The 23,130-nt window shown below is 53.4% G+C and overlaps 9 protein-coding genes across 9 annotated transcripts; 7 read left to right on the forward strand and 2 right to left on the reverse strand.

Moving 5' to 3' along the window:
- Window positions 1-1,089: 1,089 nt before the first annotated feature.
- Window positions 1,090-2,436, forward strand: A1O5_11365 (uncharacterized protein; the record flags this gene model as incomplete). The annotated part of the gene is made up of 2 exons (XM_007751937.1): window positions 1,090-2,256; window positions 2,308-2,436. The coding sequence occupies 2 exons, from the start codon at window positions 1,090-1,092 to the stop codon at window positions 2,434-2,436; spliced, it is 1,296 nt and encodes a 431-aa protein (XP_007750127.1).
- Window positions 2,437-4,908: 2,472 nt separating this feature from the next.
- A1O5_11366 (uncharacterized protein) lies at window positions 4,909-6,814 on the forward strand (the record flags this gene model as incomplete). Its single annotated transcript, XM_007751938.1, has 2 exons — window positions 4,909-5,432; window positions 5,482-6,814. 2 exons carry the CDS (start codon window positions 4,909-4,911, stop codon window positions 6,812-6,814), a joined length of 1,857 nt encoding a protein of 618 aa, XP_007750128.1.
- A 1,436-nt stretch (window positions 6,815-8,250) lies between these two features.
- A1O5_11367 (uncharacterized protein) lies at window positions 8,251-9,964 on the forward strand (the record flags this gene model as incomplete). The annotated part of the gene is made up of 4 exons (XM_007751939.1): window positions 8,251-8,560; window positions 8,624-9,025; window positions 9,085-9,627; window positions 9,687-9,964. 4 exons carry the CDS (start codon window positions 8,251-8,253, stop codon window positions 9,962-9,964), a joined length of 1,533 nt encoding a protein of 510 aa, XP_007750129.1.
- Window positions 9,965-11,662: 1,698 nt separating this feature from the next.
- On the forward strand, window positions 11,663-13,112 carry A1O5_11368 (uncharacterized protein; the record flags this gene model as incomplete). The annotated part of the gene is made up of 4 exons (XM_007751940.1): window positions 11,663-11,872; window positions 11,951-11,972; window positions 12,043-12,532; window positions 12,587-13,112. The coding sequence occupies 4 exons, from the start codon at window positions 11,663-11,665 to the stop codon at window positions 13,110-13,112; spliced, it is 1,248 nt and encodes a 415-aa protein (XP_007750130.1).
- A 978-nt stretch (window positions 13,113-14,090) lies between these two features.
- A1O5_11369 (uncharacterized protein) lies at window positions 14,091-14,366 on the forward strand (the record flags this gene model as incomplete). The annotated part of the gene is made up of 1 exon (XM_007751941.1): window positions 14,091-14,366. One exon carries the CDS (start codon window positions 14,091-14,093, stop codon window positions 14,364-14,366), a length of 276 nt encoding a protein of 91 aa, XP_007750131.1.
- A 577-nt stretch (window positions 14,367-14,943) lies between these two features.
- On the reverse strand, window positions 14,944-15,444 carry A1O5_11370 (uncharacterized protein; the record flags this gene model as incomplete). Its single annotated transcript, XM_007751942.1, has 1 exon — window positions 14,944-15,444. The coding sequence occupies one exon, from the start codon at window positions 15,442-15,444 to the stop codon at window positions 14,944-14,946; it is 501 nt and encodes a 166-aa protein (XP_007750132.1).
- A 1,033-nt stretch (window positions 15,445-16,477) lies between these two features.
- On the forward strand, window positions 16,478-18,322 carry A1O5_11371 (uncharacterized protein; the record flags this gene model as incomplete). The annotated part of the gene is made up of 1 exon (XM_007751943.1): window positions 16,478-18,322. The coding sequence occupies one exon, from the start codon at window positions 16,478-16,480 to the stop codon at window positions 18,320-18,322; it is 1,845 nt and encodes a 614-aa protein (XP_007750133.1).
- Window positions 18,323-18,732: 410 nt separating this feature from the next.
- Window positions 18,733-19,712, reverse strand: A1O5_11372 (uncharacterized protein; the record flags this gene model as incomplete). Its single annotated transcript, XM_007751944.1, has 2 exons — window positions 18,733-18,803; window positions 18,902-19,712. 2 exons carry the CDS (start codon window positions 19,710-19,712, stop codon window positions 18,733-18,735), a joined length of 882 nt encoding a protein of 293 aa, XP_007750134.1.
- A 1,321-nt stretch (window positions 19,713-21,033) lies between these two features.
- Window positions 21,034-22,466, forward strand: A1O5_11373 (uncharacterized protein; the record flags this gene model as incomplete). Its single annotated transcript, XM_007751945.1, has 2 exons — window positions 21,034-21,589; window positions 21,643-22,466. 2 exons carry the CDS (start codon window positions 21,034-21,036, stop codon window positions 22,464-22,466), a joined length of 1,380 nt encoding a protein of 459 aa, XP_007750135.1.
- Window positions 22,467-23,130: the final 664 nt, after the last annotated feature.

The following is a 23,130-nucleotide window of genomic DNA, read 5'->3' on the forward strand; positions in this document are numbered from 1 at the left end:
AGCAATCAGCTCTCTGCCCGTCCTTGCTCACCTCCCCAGTCTATCCTGTTCAGCGCCAAATGGCCAGGAAAAAAAACACCCTCCCCCCCACCCCGTCCCAAAGTCTACAGCCCGCAAAGCAACACCCATCGCGACCATACCCATCATATCCTAGCACCTCCTGTCTCCGCCGTCCATTTTCGACCAGCTCTCTTCTTTTTAGGCGACGAAGGCGACAGGCCCGTCCAGCCAGCCGGCCGCCAGCTGCCCGCTAAGAGCGCCATGTGTTGCCCCGACCAAAAGGATCGCGACCTCGAGTACTCTTCAATCTTTGAAATCGTCCCCGAACTGCCCTCTTCATAGCCTGATTTCAAAAATCCTCTTCTCATCCTCTTCTTGTCTTCGTGTGAACAGCCGTACCTCCACGCCGCCGCCGCCGCCGCCGCCGCCGCCGTTTCCTCTTCTCAGCTCAGAGGTATCGACTGAGGCCGCACTATTTCTTTCACTGTCTCCGCTTGCAAAATCCAGCAGGAGTACTGTCACTATCGGTCTTGGTTGAATCCGTGCAGATCTTTGCCCTCGATTATCTGGTGAAAGGAGACCCATTGACCATAAAAAGCCCCACGACCACTGAGAAAGCCCGCACAAGTCAGCCGCGTTCCCAGCCCGAGAAGCTGATCTTCGCGACTACTCCACCACCACCAACAACAACAACAACAACAACAACAACAACACTTGCTGCAAAGGACTGGTCTGCACCGCATATAGGCCCTGTTGGGATAGATCACATACATTTTGGCTTGTTTTCGAGAACTGCAAGTTGTACAAGATATAGCTTCATCCGATCGTCGCAATAATCGATGCTATCCCACTATTGACTCATTCAAAAAGCAGCACTTGGTCAAGAACAACGGTCCTGATCTGCTCGTACCTCTTTCTACCCTCCGTCGTCAACATTGCCGAGAAGCGTACAGCAAAGAGGCACCTTCGATTTGTCGCTAGATCGATCTCTTCTGGTCTGTTGATTCTCATTCATTTTCAGAAGCAGCGGATCTCGCTTTGAACACTCCCCCATCAGTCACTCTGGCGTCTGTCGCAGTCCCCCTTCCAATGGGGACATCCCTCGATGGCCTCACCACACCTTCCAGCCTGAGCCAGCGCAGGCAAGCCGCCTTTAGTCTCGAGCTCCCACCTCCCAATACTCTACAGTTCAACCCGGTGGTATCAAGTCAGAAATTCCCTTCCCTTTCGGGGATCAATACATCTCAAGCCGGCCCACCCCCCATCAACGTGGGCCAGCTTCTGACTCCTCCGTCCAATTCAGCCTCCGACAACAGCGCTGCCTCCTCTGCTATTCCCACCGGAACCACTCCAAACAGCGCCGCAGCTCCAGTGCTGCCTTACACGCCCACGTTATTTGGAACAGGGAACACGCCAACTGGCTACCACACGGGCTTTACACCCCCTTCCTGGCAGAATGGATCTCTCGTCTCCGCCCGATCTATGTTTTCGCCAATGCCGGGTGCTTCATTGAGGAATAGCACCAATTCGCCCACAGCTGGGGAAGCTTCGGCTTTGCCACCTCCGCCATATGATCTTCACTCAGTTCAACCGTACGGGGCCTCTCTGCAGCTCTCTTCTCCTACAAGTGCTACCCACCCAACAGCCCAGCAAAGCATCATAACACCATTGCCGACCGGTGTGAGACCTCCCAGCCAGCAGTCACCTGTGACTCCGGGCGATGGAGTCAGCAGAGCTGCTTCGAATCCCGCCTTGTATACAGCCATGACAACTGCGGCCCAGCAACATCCAGGTTATCATTACCCATCCGCGGCTCCAGTATCACAAAGCCCTCATCCGCATTCCCTTTCCGCTCCTCGAGTCTCGCCACCGCTCCATCAAGGACCTCAACCTCACGTTCCTTTTATGCGCCCTCCCCTACCGTCGTATTCGTTGCCCGCTATGCCTGGTCCGATCATGTCCAACGTCCATAGTCCAAGTGCGCAAATGGCCATGGTAGGCAATATGCAACCCAATATGTTGCCTATGGCTTTTAACAGCGGGTACGCGGCAAACCCGCAAACCATGTATGGCCACCAACGGAGCAATACTCCTCAACAACAACCAGCACATGATCGCCCGTTCAAGTGCGATCAGTGCCCTCAAAGTTTCAACCGCAACCATGATTTGAAAAGACACAAGAGGATCCACCTTGCCGTCAAGCCTTTTCCCTGCAGTCATTGTGACAAGAGCTTCTCTCGCAAGGACGCACTCAAAGTAAGTACGGACGACTGGTTCGAATTGCGACTAGACTAACTTGCATCGCAGCGACATATCCTTGTCAAAGGATGCGGCAATGGAAAGCCGCCCGAGACGGCGACCAGAGACGACGGCATCAAGTCTGAATCTGGGAGTGACGGCATCAACGAAAGCCCAGCAGCTGCGACCGCGGCTTAATGACGCCATACTCTTGGCTCCATTGATCGCATGTTATTCCTTTCATCGAGCGACTGTACAATATCTTAGTGGGAGGCCCTTGTCTTGGGGATTTCTTTGTATTCGATGTATCTTCGGGTTATGACTTGATGGATCGGCAGAACGCCAGCGACAGGCGGAATGAGACGGATGGATTTGACGGATTCTCTTGCTAGGAATGGGCATTTCTGATATACCATTTTGTTCATTATACCCAGCGGACAGGCATGACAGCACAGGGCTACATTGGTAGCTTTCTTTGGGTCGGGCGTGTGATTGTGCGGCAGATGCAGGCCGAGGACAGAGGATACTCCAAAATTTGTGACGGAAACTTAGGACTTTAGTGAAAATATTTTGGTAGTTGTCCAAATCATGCGTCGTGGTGCGATATAAAATGCAGCGTTTCGGGCAGAGGCCGTATCATGGCATAGCATTGCAGCTTGGAGCCTTTTGCCATTGATGAACCAACCAGTGGTGTCTAACGCGTCTACCAGTGACATGTGTTCAGGATGAAGTCAAGGTCAAATTTCGTGTCTGGGAACATCCCTGCAGGCCACGCGACTGTGGCTTGGTTTCGGCTTGCAAATGGCGCGAGCCTCGCTTGCGGAAGAGGCGCCGACAGCACAGCGCCTTCCGAGTTCACCATCCACCATCGCCGCCCCTTTTCTCAGCCTTCTCGCATTCCAAGACTGTGGGGAAACCGAGTCACGTGGCGCTCAGAGCCCCACCGCCAAGAACGATACCTGGCAAGCTGGGGAGCCAGCAATCCAGCAAGCCATGTGGCGCGGCCACTTACCAAAGTGGATTCTCCCTCTGTCACTCCTCTGTCACTCTCACATTGGCCTCGCAGCCACCACTCCTTGTCTAATTTGAAGGCTTCCGCTGCATTTCCCTCCATGGCCTTGACACAAGATCAATGCAATGGAACCCTGGCCGGAACCAAGAACCGCCCGACCATACATACGACTAGCACCTGCGGGACCACCAGACAAATGCAGCACTTTGTGCAATTCTCGGCTCCTCATCTCGTGTTGCGCTGGTGACTGATGAAAGGTTCCACGATCTCTACGGTCGACAGACACGACGAGTCGGACGACATGGTCCACCTCAGGAAGAAAGATGGGTCGCGAGGAGCTGGGCGAGTCGAAAGAAACATCAATTCAGACACACATACTCAGCCCTCCCTCTGACATGGGCATGATTATTAATGCCGCCAGTACGCAAGGGGATGTGGCTAAGGCTACTTAGCCAGCGTGACGGTACCGAATCGCGAGTTATTTGGACTCGCCATGGATTCCAACGACCACGCCCATCCTAGCCATCCAGTTGCAGCTAGGTGCAGGCTTGTCCTTGTGTCATTTGCTGCCGGACAAAGTTTACCTTGCAGCCAGTCAAGCGAAGAGCTTGCTCGAATCAGCTTGTCCTTCGCTTCCTCACATCCACCGATACTCTGCCTTGTACGTCAAAACTTACGGCAGCCATGCTTTGACAACACAAACCCCGCCCTCGAAGCCCACGTTTTGCCCGCAATCGGTTGCATGATAGAAAAGGCAGACCGACAGTCCGTGTAGTCCCCGGTCGATCGGCGCTACTTCGTACCACTCTCGAACTCCACTATCGATCTTGCAGATCGATAACTCCCGACCTCAGATCGAACCTTGTTTCCAACCCATCTTCTCTCTCGCGTCACGCCATGATGCTTGCTCTGCTGCCTTTGTCCTGCTTCAGCCACAAATCGGCCCTTCCACCAATCCATCCTTCCCCGTACGTTTTGACACAATGCCAACGCCCTGCGGGCCTTATCCATCCTTCCATTAATCCTCGAGTTTCTCCAAGGTTCAAACCTGGTTCTCAGATGTCGTTCATCCTAGCTCCGCTTTGTCAAGGCCCCCCGGTGGATTCCATGCTATCTTATCCTTGACTTCATCTTCGTTCGAGCAGAATTAGTCTCAAAAGGCATATTGATCCTGCCCCATTGGTCTATCGCCACTCAAACCAGGTCGAATGTACCGATCTAGAACCTCTCTGGCTGCACTCTACCCTGGTCGATCATATCCACCACCTGGAATCAGGACTTGACTGCTGTGTGTCGTGAGCTGATTAGCTAGGATCGGTGATTCGTTACTGGGGGGCCACTTCTGTCAGTCTCTTTGTTTTGTGTTCGTGAGCTCTTCATGATTCGCCCTTTCCGCGGACTCTGACCCCAAAGTTTCCGTACCCAGGCGGCCCTGTTTCTCCCTCAGACACTTCCATAAATCAACAGCTCAGCCCGCAGGAACACCCTTTCGACGACAAAGCTTCTACGATCTCTGTTCGCACGAGTGAATATCTGTTGAAAACCTCGACGTTACGGGACCCATCGTTCTGGCTTGTTTGACACCACAATCCAGTGCTGGTTAAAAGACAGGCCAATCTTATGACCAAAAAACATCCTCGGCATTGCACCTAGTCCCAATGACTGCACAGCGTGTGCTCGTATACTTGTTGCGACGAGATCTCCGACTTCCCGACAATCCCGTCTTCCACGAGATCCACCAGCTTTCCCAACAGGCACAAAGACCGTTCACCCACGTTCTCCCCCTGTATGTCTTTGCTGCCCAACAAGTCGAGGTCTCTGGATTTCTCTCTGAATCTGGTTCAAAGTCACCTTTCCCTGAAGCGCGTTCGGAGGTGGGAAAGTTCTGGAGATGTGGTCCACACCGAGCCAAATTTCTCGCGGAGTCGATTTGGGATGTCAAATCTCAGCTCGAGGAGCTGGGCAATGGTCTCCTTATCCACGTCGGCCTTCTAGGCACGGTTGTCGAAGACATTTTGAACCAGTTCCAGCGAGCGCAGGACGAAGTATCGGTTTCGGCAGTTTGGATGACGGAGGAAGAAGGCGTGGAGGAGAAGCGAGAGGAACGGGAGGTGCGGAAAGCTGCCGAGAAATTCGGGACACCTTTCAGACTATGGCTGGATGAGAAATATTTTATCGATGAGTATGCGCGGACAAGAAGTCAGAGATTTCGCTAGACTAACTTGTCGCAGTCGAGATTTGCCGTTCGACAAACCTTCTGATCTTCCAGACGTCTTCACAAATTACCGGAAGTCGGTAGAACCGTTAAGAGATGCACCTCGAAAGACCTTGCCAGTGCCGCCGTCGCTGCCGCCGCTGCCATCTTTCATGCCGCTGCAGCCTCATCCATTCTCGGTGCCCGACACATATGCAAAATTGGAATCGGTGTTATTGAAACCGTTGATGGCCAAACCTCCTCTCTCCAACCCACCCCCTTTCCCGTCCTCTGGAGTCAGTTCTGCTCACCCTTTCCATGGCGGTACCGCCGAAGGACTGCAACGAATCCAGCATCTCATTGAGTCGGGGGTCATGACCGGGTACAAAGATACCCGCAATGGCTTGCTAGGAACAGATTTCTCGACCAAACTCTCCGCTTGGCTGGCACTCGGTTGCATCACCGCTCGCCAAATACATTCCCGATTGCTCGACTTCGAGGAAGGCCAGGACGAGCGATACCAAGGCACCAAGGGATACGGCCAGGGCGAGAACGCAGGCACCGCTGCTGTGCGCTTCGAGCTTCTGTGGCGAGACTATATGAGACTTTCTACGCGAAAATTTGGTCATCGGTTGTTCCGGCTCGAAGGGTTTCGGAACGACCACTCGTACGCGTGGAAGACGCCTGGCAGCAAAGGCAGCGGCCCGGAAGTTGCCGAAATGCTAGACCGATTCCTGCGCGGGACAACAGGAACATCCTTTATCGATGCGAGCCAACGGGAACTGTACCACACGGGTTACACGAGCAACCGGGCGCGACAAAACGTGGCAAGCTTCTTGGCCAGGCAGCTTGGCATGAACTGGAAGTTAGGAGCCGAGTGGTATGAATGCATGTTGACCGACTACGATGTCAGCTCGAACTGGGGCAACTGGCAGTACGTGGCTGGCGTGGGCAACGATCCCAGAGGCGAAGCCCGAGTGTTCAACCCTATCAAGCAAGGCTGTGACTACGATCCCCAAGGCGAGTATTGCAAGGCCTGGGTAGAAGAGCTCCGAGGGCTGGAGGAGGCACAAGAAATATTCCAGCCATGGAAAGTAAGCAAAGAGAGGAGGGGCAAGTTAGGGCTTGATGGGCTCGACATGGTGGAGCGTCCACTCAAGAAGATTGACTTCAAAGTGGGTGGTAAAGGTAGAGGTGGTGGTGGTAGGGGCGGCAGATACGGAGGCAGTAGTCGAGCCAGAGCCAGTGGTGGAGGAGACCGAGGACGAGGGCAAGGTGGAGGTGGTGGCAGTTTCGGGGCGAGAGGAGGGTATCGTGGACGAGGGAAGAGTGATCGAGGTCGCGAGCAAGGCCGGCAGGAAAGGGAATAATAATGGTCGCGGCTGGTGGCCTCGCAGCCTGGGGGGAGGGGGGGCGTTGAGGGCAGGGCCAAGAGAGCGAGGGAAATATATCTCGGATCGGTCGGACATTTTTCCTTTGTTTGACTTGACTGGACAGGTCTGGTTGTGGGAATAGAGAGATGAGAGGTGTCATGGGGCGCAAGGCTACGTGGGGGAATGTTGTTTTCAGGGTTGGTATAAGTTTTTGGCCGTCGAGATGGGAAACGGGCACTATGCAACTCCCCATTACGGGGACCTCTCGATGGTGGAAGTCGGTCCACTGGCCGACGGTGGAATGGGACAATCAATTGAGCCGTCGGGGCATTTGGCAGTCGGCATTGTCGCATTTTGTGGTGGAGGAGGATTTGCTGACTGTGGCCGAGAGGAAACAAGGCAACGTCGAGGAGCGGAAGGATGCGAAGGAAGCATGGCATAAATACATACACAATGCTCTGTTATGTTTGTTCACAATTCGATCTCACCGCAGCAGGGGGTCCAAGGGAGTCCTAATCGTGGTTGTTTCTCACTCTCACTGCAGTTCGCCCGCCTCATTCCACTGCAGCAAAAGTCAAATTACTGCCACGTGCCGCGATTGTGCCTCGGCAACGTCATTGTGCCAGTACTTGTACTTGTATAGCCAGTTCTTGGAAGCCAATTTCCCACGGGCCAAGCGTCTTCTGTCTTCTTGGGCCAAACTCCATTCATCGTCTTCCCCGTATTTTGCTACTAATTACTCTTTTCCGGGTCTTTCCTCCGTCTTAAGGCTCGTGTAGAAATCCCAAAAGGACAGAGCCAGGCTCGTCGTCCGGGGATGAGGGCCATTCCGAGTCGGTTCCAGCAAGAATATCCTGGAGCCTAGAGGCCTGACTCAATGAGCGACCACGACGCTCCTCGCTAAAAGCCCCCATTTTGGCTTTTGCAAGTCTGATCAGTAGGATCAGCTCTTTACAACTGGGCCGCCGGCACACATGTTTTAATGGCGTCGGTTGGTGAACCTTTGGGGTGATCAGGGTGATACATAACCAAGCATCCTTCTCCTCCTTCCATCGTCACCCGTCACTCACGACGGACTGAACAGCCAACAGCCAACAACCAACAATCAACAATCAACAATCAACAGGGGAGCTGAGACAACCCTCCCGCCCTCACCCTCACCCTCACCTCGCTTGCTACTGCTTGTTTGTGCGCCTGTGCCCTGCTGACACCGATTGCTCGGATCGAGCAGCTGTTCCATTTGGCGGCACTCCCGACACTTCTCAAACCCAATCCTGGCTTTTGCACCGAGGCCACCCACTGGGAAACTCCCTCAAATCCTTCTAGCTGTCCACCACAGCTGAATAAATAGTCCTCGACAGCCACGGTGTCGGAGCCACTGTGATATTTCTGTTCCCACTCTTGACCGTGTCTCACTTATCCAACACCCAAACATGGCCGTCATGTCCATCCCTCACATTCCCATCCCCGTCTTGCTCGTCGCTCTTGTCGCCATCTATGCCTTCCATCGGATCTACTATGAATTGACCACCGGTGCCCGCAGGCGCCGAATGATCCGGGACAATGGATGCGAGGAGGTCGTGTGGTACCCTCACCAAGGAATCATGGGCAAACTCTACGGCATGGATGTGATTAAGCTGATGATCAAATCGGGCCGGGAGGGTCGACTGCACGAGGCGACCCGGCTGAGAAATTTCAGCAATGGGCGAAACACCGTCAAAGTCAAGCTGGCCAAAAACACCGGTAAGTGCCTTCTCTCCTTTTTTTCGGGGCAGGACAGCGGGCTCATTTGGGGGGGGGGGATAGTCATCTCCACCATCGAACCCGAGATCATCAAGACCATCCTCTCCACCAAGTTCCAGGACTACTCCCTGGGCAAGAGAAGGAGACAGGTCTTCCTCCCCATCTTCGGCCATGGCATCTTCGCCAACGATGGCGCGGCCTGGGAGAGATCTCGTGCCATGGTACGACCCAACTTCACCCGTCAGCAGGTGGCCGACCTCGAGATGTTTGAAGCGCACGTCTCACATCTTATTGACTCTGTCCCTCGTGATGGATCGACCGTCGACTTGCAAGATTTGTTTTTCGGCTTGACCATGGATTCTGCGACCGAGTTCTTGTTTGGCAGATCGACCAACACCCTGGCCCCAGGCTTGGAGACCAAGTCAGCCAATGACTTTGTCAAGGCTTTTGTCTATGTCACTGAAGGTGCGTTTGTGTTGGCCCATCCTTGGTGAAAGTCGACTAACGCACGAATTCTTTGGCAGCTTGTGGAAAGAATTTCCGGACGGGAGGTCTGATCGACTATATCCCGGATGCGAAGTGGCGCAAGAGCGTCAAGATTATCCACGACTTTGCGGACGGAATCATCCAGGAAGCCATGGAGGAATTGCGGTCCGGGAAGCGGGACCCCAAAAGTCGCTACGTCTTCCTTCACGCCTTGCTCAACCAGACCCAAGATCCGTACGCCCTTCGTTCGGAATTGCTGAACATCCTGCTCGCGGGCCGCGACACCACGGCGGGCTTATTGTCCAACACCTGGCACGTGCTGTCGAAGCGACCGGACATTTGGGCCAAGTTGAAGGCCGAGGTGGATGGACTCGGCGGCGAGAAGCCAGACTACACGACGATCAAGGAGATGAAATACCTGAAATGGACGCTGAACGAGTCACTCCGGCTGATGCCGGTCGTGCCCGGCAACAGTCGTGAAGCCATCCGCGACACCATCCTGCCCCTTGGTGGAGGCATGGACGGCAAGGCGCCTGTGTTGGTCAGGAAGGGGCAAGTGGTGGCATATTCGCCTTGGTCAAGTAAGTCCTCTTCCACGAGAAAGTCCCTGCGCCTGCAAAGATACTGATAATTGAGCCAGTGCACCGACGTGAGGATTTCTATGGACCTGATGCGCTAGAATTCAAGCCGGAGCGATGGGAGTCCTTGAGACCAGGCTGGGAATACCTGCCCTTCAACGGAGGGCCTCGCATCTGTGTGGGCCAGCAGTATGCCTTGATGGAAGCATCGTATGCCACCATTAGACTGATCCAGACCTTCCCGAGGATCGAGAGCCGAGATGATCGGGAGTGGCGCGAGTGGTTGACGGTGACGCTGGCCAGCGGTGTGGGGACCAAGGTCGCCCTTTTTGAGAAGTAAGGGTTTCGCATGAAGACAAAGAGGCACGTTATAACTTGGACGGCCATGCATCATTGAGAATGTAACTTTACCGACCATCGGCTTTTCTCCTTCTCCGTGCTGCATGCATTGGGGTTTTGTTGATCGAACATGATGGGCAGGAACACGGCGCAAGGCAGTTTTCTTCTCTCCACATTGACCGAGCTTTGTATACCTCCAAGGTTCTAAATTCATTCACATATCCTATTGCACCGTTTTGCCCCTCCCTCACTGGCGAGTCTCCTTTTTGATTCGTGGCCCTAAAAGCTGCCTTCGACGTACTCGGGTCAACGCAAGAATGCTATTAGCGAGTTTAAGATTGCCACGCGGAACCGGCAAGGCAGAGCAGCTAGTAGCGAGCCTACTAGTAAAGTGATGAACGCACAATGAGGAGGGATTGAGTCTGCCTCACCTCGAACAAGCACCGCACGACTATTTTTGATGGGGGAGTCAATTGGTTGACAGGGTTGTTCGCAAATGCAGGGTGGGTGGTATTCTCGGGTTCATTTGCATCATGGATCCCGTTTCTCTAATGCCCGTACCTTGATCGGTGGTGCCCTGGTACGGAGCACAGGTCAGCACCTGGTGCCTTTGAGCTGGTGAAGTGGTGAGCGGATGGTGAGCTGGTGAGCTGGTGAGCTGGGGCAGCGTCACTCGTGCGTCATGGCTTCCACTACCTGCAACCACCTGGCGGCTCTCCAGGGGCCGGGACAGCGACTTTGCGGGGCTTGGGGGCTTTGATTGAACAGGGCTTTAACTAACCTGAGTGCCAGTATTAGCCTCTGGGAGCCTACGAGGCACTACTTGCACTGGTAGGCTAATGGGCGCCTGCTGGGACCGCACATTCCCCCATACCATTTGTCAGGCGGGCATGGCGACTTTTAGCCACGACTGGAGATCCCCCCCTGGTAACCCACCGTCATCCATCACTCGTCAGCTCGCCCGCTGTCCGACTCTTCGCCGTCGCCAGCGAACTACGAAATCGTCACTCACCACTGCGCAAAGGCAGCCCACTACCCCAGTCTGCCCACTCCATCGCCCTCACTGATTCGAGGTCGCTTGCAACCCAGTCCATGCATTGTGACCCGACGATCTCATGGTCCATCGTCCAACATCAGCTCTAAACCCTTCCGATATGCGGCTTTAGCCCATTCCATTCCACTGGGCCGTCGCTCATATGGCCCTGGGGCGCAGCTGAGTCCCGACGTGGTCTTCTTCAGCTGCTCACTCTCGTTGTCGGTGTCGCTTGCGCTGATGTTGTCGCTGTTACCGTTGCGATCGCGTCGCCGACCTTCTCACTGATCACTCGCACTCTCCTCTTACAATTCGCCTGTCCCATCTGTCTTTCAACCTGTCCGGCCCCGACTCGTCTCAGCCAGCCTCTATTGCCGCTACTGGTCATCGCGAACTGTGCTGCCTTCGATATTCACACCTTGCGACTCGGCCGAGCGACATTTACCACGCTCGACGTTCCACGAACTGCCTTCTAGACCGATCAATCCAGGACTGCGTCGTACAGCGACCTGATTTTGCGGCGGAAAGGCCTCACCGCTGCTGCAAAAGAAATTGCTCTTTCAAATCCAACATTCTCACTCATATCTCTCTGGCGCCTCTTAGCATTACCCTCAATGTCTCATGGCCGAGATATGAGCGACTCCCGTCTTTGACTCGATAGCTCCAATGGCTCCAAAATTGATCATATCCCGGCGCAATGAGAGTGGTTCAGTTGGTACGGGAGAGGGTGATTGGCGAGCGTTCGCTTCAGATGAGGACTTCATTTTGGAAGGCTGGTCTGAAGGATTCATGGTCGGCGCGCTCGTCATTATGGCATGCATTACCATTGCAAATATGAGGAGGGGTGTTCTTTTGCACAAACTGATTTTAGTCGAGGTAAGTCGACCATGTTTGTGTGCAGAAAAGAAAAGCAACCAGGGATATGCAAAGCTGACACATCAACTTCCTCCCCAGCAACTTGCAGCACTCTCGCATGGTAAGCATGACCCAATTCCCCTCCCCTCGAGCCAAGTATTCGGTGACAAACGGGTTAATCTCTCCCACAGGAACATTCTGCTTCATGGGATTTACGGGCTACGGTTGGTACCTGTCGTCGACCGCCACGCTCTTGTATATTTCTTGGATCGTCCACAACATTGTCGCCTGGATGAAAATCAAGCCTTTCTTCATGGATTCCAGAAGCATGTTCAAGCCCGAAACCGGCAAGTGGGTGCGGAGAATATACCTGGGGACTCTAGCACTCACGGTGCCTTTCATCTGCTGGCAGATTTCGAACAATTTCCGGTTTTTCAACAACATCAACAACTTTTACGTCAAGGTCCGGCCCTACGAGCCGCTCATGAGGGATCCATGGTGGGTGTTTACGTGCCTGACCCTGTTTTATGTCATCAACTCCGTGTACGGAACGGGGGTCTTTGAATTGATCAAGCGATCTCCTCGGTTTGGCATTCTGCTCTACGCCATCTGCTTCTCCCTCATCTTCACCGCGGTCGACATTGCGGCAAGTATTCACAATTTCACTGGCAGCACTGACGGGTATGTGCTCTCCCAATCGCGTTTATGGTCCGGGACTGACCAAGGGATGTACAGGATCAATCCGTGGTGGAAACTGAGCCTTGTATTCAAGTGTCTCACCGATACAATCATGCTGGACGATTTCAAGACCGAACTGAAGCGTCTTGGCATCAGGCGAATGCGAAAGGAAGAATTAAGGAGGCATAGCTTTGCCCTTGTCGGCGATCCCAACGACTACAAGGAAGGGGATGATCAAATGGAATTCTCCGACGCTTTGAACACGAATCCCCTCCAGTTCCAGACAATGCAAAATTTGGATGACAGTCCCAGGAGCAGCCCTATGGGGCGCTTGCGGCAGGACTCTATCACTCATTCACAATCGAACGGGAGGGAATCCGTCGGAAAAGGAGGCAGGAAGATCTCCAAGCTTCCGAGCTTAAAGGACTTTACTTTTGCGTCTGGTGGCCGGAAGAAAGTCCGAGACCACGATCTCGAGAAAGAAGGTCATGGAGGAGAACCACCTCGTCCGGCCTCGCCAGTCTCGGACCGTCTGGCGGATATGCGAAGAAGTCTGGGCGTGATCGACTACCCCCATCGATGAAGAGGGCTCGCCGATATTCCCGGCAGATGCTTCACACACACGCCTTATGTGCTCAATGAACTCACGATGTCATGTCCTGTATCAACACCGGTATTCCCGGATTGGAAATCTTTGTACATAACTTCAGCAGCAAGGAGTTGTCGAATCGGGTTGCTCTTTGTGCCGGTCTACAAGAATCGCTGTTTCCCTTGTGGAAACTTTGATTCGAACCACGCCTTCCAGAACGGTTGCTCCTTCTCTGCCAGCCGAGCTCGCATCGTGCTCAGCTACTGCCCTTCGATGGGAGCGAACCTTCTGAGGGAAACAGTCACCTTGGTGCTGCCCGCAGGCTGCATCGTTTCAAAACTACAACTGTCCGATCCAAGTCCGTCCTCTTCCACTCCAGTCAGAAGCATTGATTTGTGACATTCAAGTATTCGATATTGTGCATAGTAGAAGCTTCTTAACTGTTTGGCAACTTGCTACCGTCCACTTTACGTTTTAGCACCGCAGCCGCCACCTCGCTGGCGTCACATTCCCCCCCTGGATCATACTAGGACACTGTTCGTCTCACCAGTCGCGCCATCACTCGACGCCAGTATTTACCGTCGTGCTCTCAAGATGGACGACGCACCCCCGAGGTACTCGCCACCTTCTCGTGGTCAAAGTCTGCACGGGAGTTGCGAGGTGGACGGCATTCCGCTGAACAACATGCGTCCCGGTTTTGAGTCCGGACAAGACGAGTTTTCCTCACGCCCAGTATCCCAGATGAACTTGGTAAGAAGAGCAGATGGTTACTAGAATCGTCAAGAGTGCTGACTTCTCCACCCGTAGATCAGTCCTTCCCACTTGCGTTCTGTCAGTCAAATTGATGGGGCCGGCGGCCTAGAGAGGACCGTCCAGTCTGATCGCTTCCGGATCGAGAGAGACGACCAACGTCGAGCGCGAAGAACTCGGTTGCAGAAAAGAATTCAGGCCACCCTAGAAGAGGTTGCCAAAATGTTCTTCTTCCTTCTCTACTTCACCTCAAATGCCGCGATGTTGATCCGCATGGCAATCAAGGCGTCCAACGAGCGACGGATGCAATATGATGAGGTGCTAGGCTGGAGTTTTGTGCAATTCATGATGCTCTTCGTCTTGCTGGTTCGATATGTCTGGATAAGCATCATCACGGCCGAGATCGGTCTCCCGGACAGCCTAAGGATTGCAGCTGCGACCGCGGGCACATTGTTTTTGTGTGTGGGCCTCGGAATGATGCCCCTTTTCTTCATCTAGTGTATGTTGTATGAAGGGCTGGTACCTTACTGAAATGCCGTGCAAGTGGCTGCTGGGTCCTGTTGTTCAAGGGTAGCGAAGAAGAATATCTTCAGGGCCGCACGGGTCGCTGCAGCGGAACGACTATTGCAAGGACAGCACTCACGCAACGATCCAAACTTTCACCAAGAGATAAGCTTGGGACGCACTCTGGGCAATTCCAAGACAGCACTCTGACTTTGTTGATTTTGCAAATCTGAGCATTACTGGAAGACGAAAAGAATGGGGGGAGGGATATGGGGGCAGACTTTGATGTAAGTCCCTGCGGGAGTTTGGAATTTTTGTGAGCATGCTGTACTTTGGTATTGCTAAAGGTGAGCAATCTGAAGGGCTCTTGCGGGACCGCATTGGTGTCTGTGGCTAGTGTTCATAGACAGGCCTCTTTTGAAACACCTGCAAAGGCCGATGGCCTGCATCCTCTATCAACAACTGAGACCAGTTGTGGCGCCCTGCACTCCGAGGATGACCCTTACCGTGCCGTCTTTCTTTCTTTATGATCTTCGTCCGTGAGGATCGTTCCATCCCTCAGATGTCCTGCCTATTTGATCCTGCCGTCCTTGACCATGTCTCTCATGACCCTTATGGTTTCCTCGACCGCCATCTTGGCTATCTTGGTCTCCTTCTGCTTCTTCTCTTCCAGTGCCTTGACATCACCTTCACACTCGGGATGCAGCCACTCAAACGTGTATGTCATGTACAGATCCTCGCCTTCTGCGCCCTGCCCTTGGGAGATGATGTTTTGCACCTTGGAGCCATCGGGCTGGTGGAACTCGACCTTCATCGCCTTGAAGGCCACACAGGTCTCGCGCACTCTCCTGTTCCCGTCTCTGAAGACGACCTCGCGCACTGTGACGGGGCGGCCATGGTCATCCGTTGACTCAGAGATGACGTCCGTGGAGAGGAGAGCACCGCCGACAAAGTCCTGTCCAGCCCGGATCTTCAGCTCGAGACCTTGCCAGATTTGCGGGAGAGTGAGTTTGGGGGACGCTAACGGAGGGTTGATGGGGGCGGTATAGGCGATGTTGTTGGAAGGAGTCATGACGAATGAATACAGTATGTGAGGATCGAGGGCAGGTATAAGAAGCCCGAGAGGGTCTGAGACGGCTGTACTTGGGACGTGGGGAGGAGGAGTGGTAGTTGGTAGTTGGTAGTTGGTATTATGCTGCGGTGTGAGTGTCAATGTTTATGTGCCAGAATTCGCGGGGCGAAACGGCCTCCGCAGCTTCGTGCTTCCGACACCGACGCCGACTCCGATATTGTTGTCACCTGCTGCTCACCATCCATCACCTGTTCAAGCGAGCACCTATCTATCTTGCCCATCTTGCCCATCCCCCCAACTACCCCGGTTCGATCAGCTTTACCCGCGTCCGGAAACACAATCTTCCCCAGGGTCTCGCTCATACAGTATCATGCTTCGGCCACGCTTCACCTCCGCATTTTCCAGTTCTGCTCACCTGACAACGACCACTGGTCCAGCCACATCTTCACCTGGTGCGCAGGATCACCTCTCAGGCGAAGGTGGACAGTGAGCGAGGACAATATCTTTCTTCCCAATTTCACCCAGCTATGCCGCTAGGCTTTTGCATTCGTCCACTTGCAATGGAGAATGACCAACTCCGTTGCTCTGGAATTGGCGAATCCAGTATTTCAAAGCTGCTTCAGATGAAGTAAAATGCCTGGGCCGGGGCAAGCCACACCTCCACCCGCTTACCACCGGGCTAAGCTTGCCAGGATACCCGTGGCATTGAGGAGCCAATCTGATGGATCCCAACGACGTTGCTGCCTGGACCGTCATGTCAGCAACTGGAGTCTGTCCAGCATATTGAGTCGAAAAATGTACGCTCACACCAATCATCGACCAGCATCGTTCATTAGTCAGGAACTCGGGCTGCTTTCAAGAGGCAAGTTCTTCTCTGCATGCATGGTACATTAGCAAAGGCCATGGCACGTATTCGGTAAGAACCTGCCTCTGGCGGCTCTACATATATCGCCATGCCCCGCTTTTGAAGGTATACAATGGTCTCTTGTCCCGGGTTTCAAGCTAACTGTTCAATCCTGTGGACTTTGGCGAAATGACAACCATAGCATTGATCGAAGACCTCCCGGTGATGGAGAAGCCCAAGAGGACTCGCAAAACGCATCATAAGGTCAGAACTGGATGCATAACGTGCAAAATCCGGCGAAAGAAGTGTGACGAGGAGAAACCCTTCTGTCGACGTTGTATAAGCACTGGTCGAAAATGCGACGGCTATGTCAGTCAATCCCCTGATCAACATTCAACATCGGAAAGGTCATCACCTCAGTGCATTGAACCCGACTCGAAACGACAGAAGACGAGCGCAGACAAAGTTGCCATCCCTGCCATCAGCGGGTCCAAAATCAAGCCTGCCAACAACAAACTCTGCCGGTCGCCATCGAACGTCATGTTTGAGTCGGACAACGACTTTTTCTGTTTCGACTTCTTCCGTTCTCGCACTGGGCCCGAATTCGCCGCATACTTTGACAGCTCGATCTGGCGGACATATATCCTGCGAGCATGCCACCAACATCCCACGGTACTTGCTGCCGCTGCCGCTGTGGGTGCTGTGCATCGAAGGTTCGAGCTGGGGATTTCTCGCGAGGCATTTGAGTATTGTGATATTGCAGACAAATTGTACCACAAGGCGCTTCGAAAGTTGTCGGATGATATGGCCTCCCACCCGAATGCGGCCGAGATCAACATGATTGTGATGAAACTATTCAGCATTTTTGAGACCTTTCAGGGCAATTACGATACTGCACAAATGCATATGACTGCCGCCCTGAAGGGCCTGCTGAGTCGAAAGATGCGCACAACTTACAAAGATACGCAATATCGCGCCGTGGAGATAGGCCACGACAGTCTGCGGCGCCTATTCCTGAGACTAGAGCTTGAATCTGTCCGCCTATTTGGAGGGGCAGCCAAAATGCTGAGCGACCCGGAAGAGTCAATGCCGGCCCCCTATCTAAGTCCCTTTTCCCCAACCGAACGGGAGACCGAGTCCTTCCCCGATCCAAATCCCCACATCATCCCTCGCGCATTCGATTCACTCTCAGAGGCCCGCGACGAGCTCTTCACGGAAGCAAAATGGATCTGGCACACGTGGACCCTTCTCGAGCAGGGCTTGCTGATAGGCACAGGATTTCAGCGTCACCAGACGCACATATCCCGTTTGTTGCAGTGGAGTATGGCCTACGCAGAATACAGCAAGAGCGAAAAATGTCAGAGTAACCCGGAGGATCGCCACCCTGCTCAGCTTCTTAAGGCGTATCGTGAAGCCGCGTACCTCTTATTGCTTGCACAAATGGCTTTCCACTCCCCTGACACGGGTGAAGTGATCGTGCCGCTGTGTGACCCGCCCGAAACTTGCGACTGCCACAAGTCCTGTCGCAACTACGCAGAGCGCAAAGAGGCCTTGAACGCCCATTTTGCCCGCTTGTTGGTCCTTAGCGAGGGCATTTTGAACCGTTCGTCCTTCTTCGCGTACGATGAACATTCGATGAGCATGGACAGCGGGATCGGACCCCCACTCTATGTAGGGGCTACCCATTGTCGATCTACAAAGGTGCGTCATCAGGTGACTTCCCTGCTTAACAAGTCGGAAATCCAATCCCGCGTATGGGACACTTTGGGGGTATATTCCATCGCGGAAAAGATATCGAGTATCGAAGAACACGCGGTGGTCAAGTGCGGTGCTGTTGCGGATGAGTTGGAGCCCAAGTGGGTGGATATCACGTTCTTCTTGGACGAGAGAAGGGTCCTGTTGAGGTATTGCCACGCCGACAGGGAGGGAAGGGAGGGCAAGTTGCGAGGAACAGGGTTGTGGACCGGCGAGAATAGATGGCAGGAGAGCGGGAGCGGCGGACTGGTCTGGATACAGGAGTGGGTCGCCTTTTGAAAAAGACAAAGTTGGAATGTGCGGTAACAGCAGAGGGCGCGGCCGAGGTGTTGGGTCATGGGGAAGTGGGCAGGGCCTACCAGAGGTCTGCGACCTGAGGCCATCTGGAAACGAGAAATCTGGAAGGAGGCCATCTGTCTGAGCGGAGGACAAAAATGGATCAAAAATCTAAGTGTATCACCAGGAAGGACAATGCATTAAAAGATCGCAGTCAGGACGACTTTTTCGATCCGAGAGAAGTAAAGGTCAAAGCTGACGCCCACGGTATAACCCTGCTTGAATCCTTCTATGCAGGAACTTCTACGCGGAGCTCGGTTTCCGCTTGCTTGTGGGTGTATGGTAAGCTACCACAGGGTGACATAAGAAGAAGCAGCGAAGTGAATGGTCCAGTTCAGCTTCGCTCCCCTCTCCTAAGCCCAAGTATGCCACCGGAGGAACCCTCTGCCCCGGGACTGTTGTCGACTTCCCGCGGCGTCTTCTCCTCGGTGTTATCAGCACTTGTGCGCTCAGCCTCGTACAGTTGACTCCGTCGGACTGCCCTCTTCCTCCCCGTACAGCAACAGACCCCACAACACGTACCCAGCTGCATGAGAAACCCGATTAAATCCAGGCCCGTAGCAATCCACATGAACGCGAACATCGGCTTCCCCAAGTGTGCGTGGATGTTCAAGTCCGCGGCTCCGGAAAACTTGTCGCGGAAAATGACGAACATGATGGTCGCGATCAGGGACGCCACTGCGGTAAACAGCAGCGCAGCCAGGGTCAGCAAGGAGATCGGGAACTGACGGAGGAAAATACGTCTCGTCTTGTGCTGCCACCGCGGCTTCTGCGAGAATCCCATGGGAGCGACGAAAATGCAGAGGAATGTCAGGCACGTGCCGATGAGGAAGCAGGAGAACATCCACGCGGACGCGAGTCGGACGAGGTCGAGGACAGTGACGACCTCGGCGGGGAGGGTGATTGATGCCCCGGCCAGAAGTTCGTTCAGGATGATTTGGACGGGGTTGAACCAGTACAAGGTCTTGGTCGGGGAGCAATACGTGATTCCCTCGCCATTGTATCCTTCGCAGAAATCCCACAGGCCGACTTGGTAGAAGTCATGCAGGCCGATGGACTGGGCAATGCTGTTGATGAAGACTGCATTGGGTACCGATGCCGGGATGATGTTTGCCAGTTCGATCTTGAGGAAGTAGGTCGACCGGATGACGGCTTTGTTGTTGATGTTACCTATTTCCACCAGGATGAGGAATATGGTGGCAAGAAGATAGACTGTTACCGTGAATGTGCGGAGGATTGTTGGTTTGGATTTTCTGTAGCCCAAGGGACCTTTGCCGGATGGAGGGTCTCGGGGCACGGGCTTTTCGGATTTGGAGCGTCTGAAGATGGCCATGTTGTTGCTCGAGGATCGGATAGTGGATTTGAACGCCTCTTCACCCGCTGCTTCAGGTCATCTCTGGCTGCACTGTCTCCTGTCGCAAGCAGAGAAGGGGACAAGTGAGAGACGACTTTGAAAAACATGGGTGCCAAGAGGGCCAGCAAAACAGGTCCAGGGATCTTTTGACCTGGCACCCATAAATCCTCCGTACTTGGGTAGTACGTACACCAGCAGCAGGCCCGTGGTGCAATGTGATTGAGTGTGGCTTGGATGCAGAGAGCGGAGCTGGAGGTCCAGAGGGTGGATCCAGGGCTCCACAATGACATCATGACATTTGGTATCAGCCTTGTCCCCGTGCTAAATGATACGCTTGGAACCATTTTGGCTGACATGGATTAACGTGTGCTGTCATTCGGACCGGTGCTGGCTCGACCACGGCCATCACCAGGCTTTACTGGTCGGTCTCAAAGTTGAAAGGCCAAGGAGAGAAGGTCTACGATACTATGCTAAAGAAAAAGTCACTTCTGATGGTAAACATTGGAAGCTCGAGAAGATATCCCAGTATGGCGGCCACCAGCCAGCAGTCTCCCAATCAATAATACCCACTGTCGTCTCTGCATGCACCAAGATGTTCAAGCCGCTGAGGTCTCCATGCTGCCGTGAAGTTTGATAACTGCAATAAGTAGCACCATCAGGGATTGAAGCTGCCCCAGCAACGTACTTTTGATAGGTAGGTACCTGGCTCTGGGTTTGGAATCCAATAACGTCAGTCTTGGCATTTTTTACATGTTTGCATCGCTCAGCCACACACGTATCATTTCCATTTTCGGAAAGACGCAGTGGGGAAGGTGGAAACGAATGGCGGCAGGGCAACAAGCTTGTTTTCTCATCACAAGTTGATGTCAAAAAACTTGAGCATGAAAGAAGCACCGCCAATGAACACGAACCACGTCTTTTGGAACGAAGGACATCAAATCAAGAGAACATTCAATGAGAGACGAGGAACGCACCTACGATAAGGATAGTGCTGGGTAGGGCTGATGCTAATGAACCCGCCTCGTCGTGACACAGTCTCACGCTGAAGCCCCAGGTGACATTTATCCGATCCAAGACAACAACGCGCGTCATCAAGGCGCCATTCGATAGAACCTGCTCGCTGCTCGCTGCTTGCTGCATGGAATAGATCACGTGAACCCGTCTCCGTCGAGCCATCCTCACCGTCTCCTGTCTCCCCCCCCCGTTGCCCAGTTCAATGTTCCTCTCTTCATGCTCCTTTAAACCACCACCGTGTCAACAGTGATTTGTCTCTCCTGTTTCGGCTTGGGTTGTTTTTACCATGCGATTGATATCCTCTCTCGTGCTCGCTGGCCTCCTCCTGCAAGTCTACTCTCAATCTGATGCTGTCACGTCGAGCGGAACAACGGAGACGACTGAACCGGCGACATCAACCGGCGCAGATTATGCCACCAGTGGAACCACATATGCTGACGAATCCGCCACGTTGACTATCACCGCAACCACAGACTACGCTACGGTTGCAGACCTGTCGAGTTTATTTGCAACCTCAAACAGCACCTCAGCGTCCTCGAGTACCGGCCCTAATAATGGCACAACGACATCGTCTGCCACCGAAACTGTATTGGTGGGGACTTCCAAAACAACCACTACCCTGAACGGGACGACAACCACCAACCAAACAGCTTCAAGCACCTCGTCTTCAGCGCAACCCACAAATACCGTTCCCTGTAATGGCCATCCTTCATTTTGCAACCGGAAGTTCAGCAACATCACTCACATTGCAGCGCACAACAGCCCATTCATACGTCCGGGGAATCTCGCCTCCAACCAAATGCTGGACGTCGAGACTCAACTCAACGACGGTATTCGAATGCGTATGTCGGCTGTCCCTGTGGACGGCCATCCAGAAGCTAACAGTGTATCGCAGTCCAGTTCCAAGCTCATCTCCAAAATGGGACTATGTATCTCTGCCACACGTCTTGTGAACTTCTCAACGCTGGCACTCTACAAGACTACCTCACGACGGTAACGAAATGGCTTCGCAACCACCCTTACGACGTCATCGCCATCCTCATGGGGAACTACGACGTCGTCGCGCCTCAGAATTTCACTGCACCAGTGGTCAATTCGGGTTTAATCGATTTTGTCTACACTCCTCCAACGTCGCCCATGCCCCTCGACTCGTGGCCCACCTTAGCCGAAATGATCTTCAAAAATGAACGAGCAGTCGTCATGCTCGACTACCAAGCCAATCAGACTGCCATTCCATGGCTGCTCGATGAATTCTCGCAAATGTGGGAAACGCCATTCTCTCCAACCGACAGAAATTTCCCATGCACACCCCAACGACCTCCGAATCAAGGACGAAATACCCGTCAGGATAGAATGTACATGACAAATCACAACTTAAATCTGGAGGTCGACATCGCGGGTATCAGTATCGATGTGCCCTTTTTTACATTGCTCAATGAAACGAATGCGGTGAATGGGTTCGGCTCCGCCGGGTGGGCGGTGGATAACTGTACGACGATGTGGAACCGGGCGCCGAACTTCTTACTGGTGGATTATTATAACATTGGAAACTTCAATGGCAGTGTGTTTCAGGTCGCGGCGGATGCAAACGGCGTGAGCTACAATCGGGCCAGTTGTTGCGGGACGGCAGGGACAACGAATGCGGCCGTCACCGCCACGGTGGACGTGCGGCGCTATCTTTTGGTGGCGGGGGTGCTTTGTTCGTTTCTGATATTGTAAAGAGCGCGCATTGATGAGCCAAGAAAGGCTGCAAGAGTGTCTTATGTGCGCCAGGGACTGGGCTACCCTTTAACATGAGCACATCGGATGGTGAGGATCTAGCATCGAAGATAATGACCAGATCAAGGGGCATCGAGGAACACCACACAAGTGAGCAGTGTGTGGTTGTCATTTTCGAGATCGACTGGACGAGGAAAGAATAAACTTCGACCATGCCGTCCTCGCTCCGGATGTGCTGCTTCCCTGAGTACTGACATCCATTGACCTTCTATTCTCTTCTTCGCTCAGAAAAGGCTAGCATGTAGTCATTTCCCATCTGCGATACCAAGTGTTTAGGGAGATTGATGCTCACGTGAAGTACATTTAGACCCGATTCTTTTATGTATGCCTTGGAGCCCTCGTCTCCGTATGCCCAGCGACTGCTCGGTAAGCCCGATATGTCTATCAGCCTTGTCTAGCTAGACAAGCGTCTGTTGGCAGATTGGCACTAGCCTGACTGGGCCAGGCTCGAAGGTCTTGGCACTAGGGCAACATCTCACCTATCTAAAATCTCGTTGTAACTCCAGCTCGCCAGATAGATTTTCTTTCTTCAATCAATCAGACTATTCATGAACCCTAGAGAGGTTCAACACAGTCCACGCTGAAGTTCACTGATCCACCCACG

This window comes from Cladophialophora psammophila, assembly GCF_000585535.1.
Source record: "Cladophialophora psammophila CBS 110553 chromosome Unknown aczJe-supercont1.25, whole genome shotgun sequence".
Classification (NCBI taxonomy): domain Eukaryota; kingdom Fungi; phylum Ascomycota; class Eurotiomycetes; order Chaetothyriales; family Herpotrichiellaceae; genus Cladophialophora; species Cladophialophora psammophila.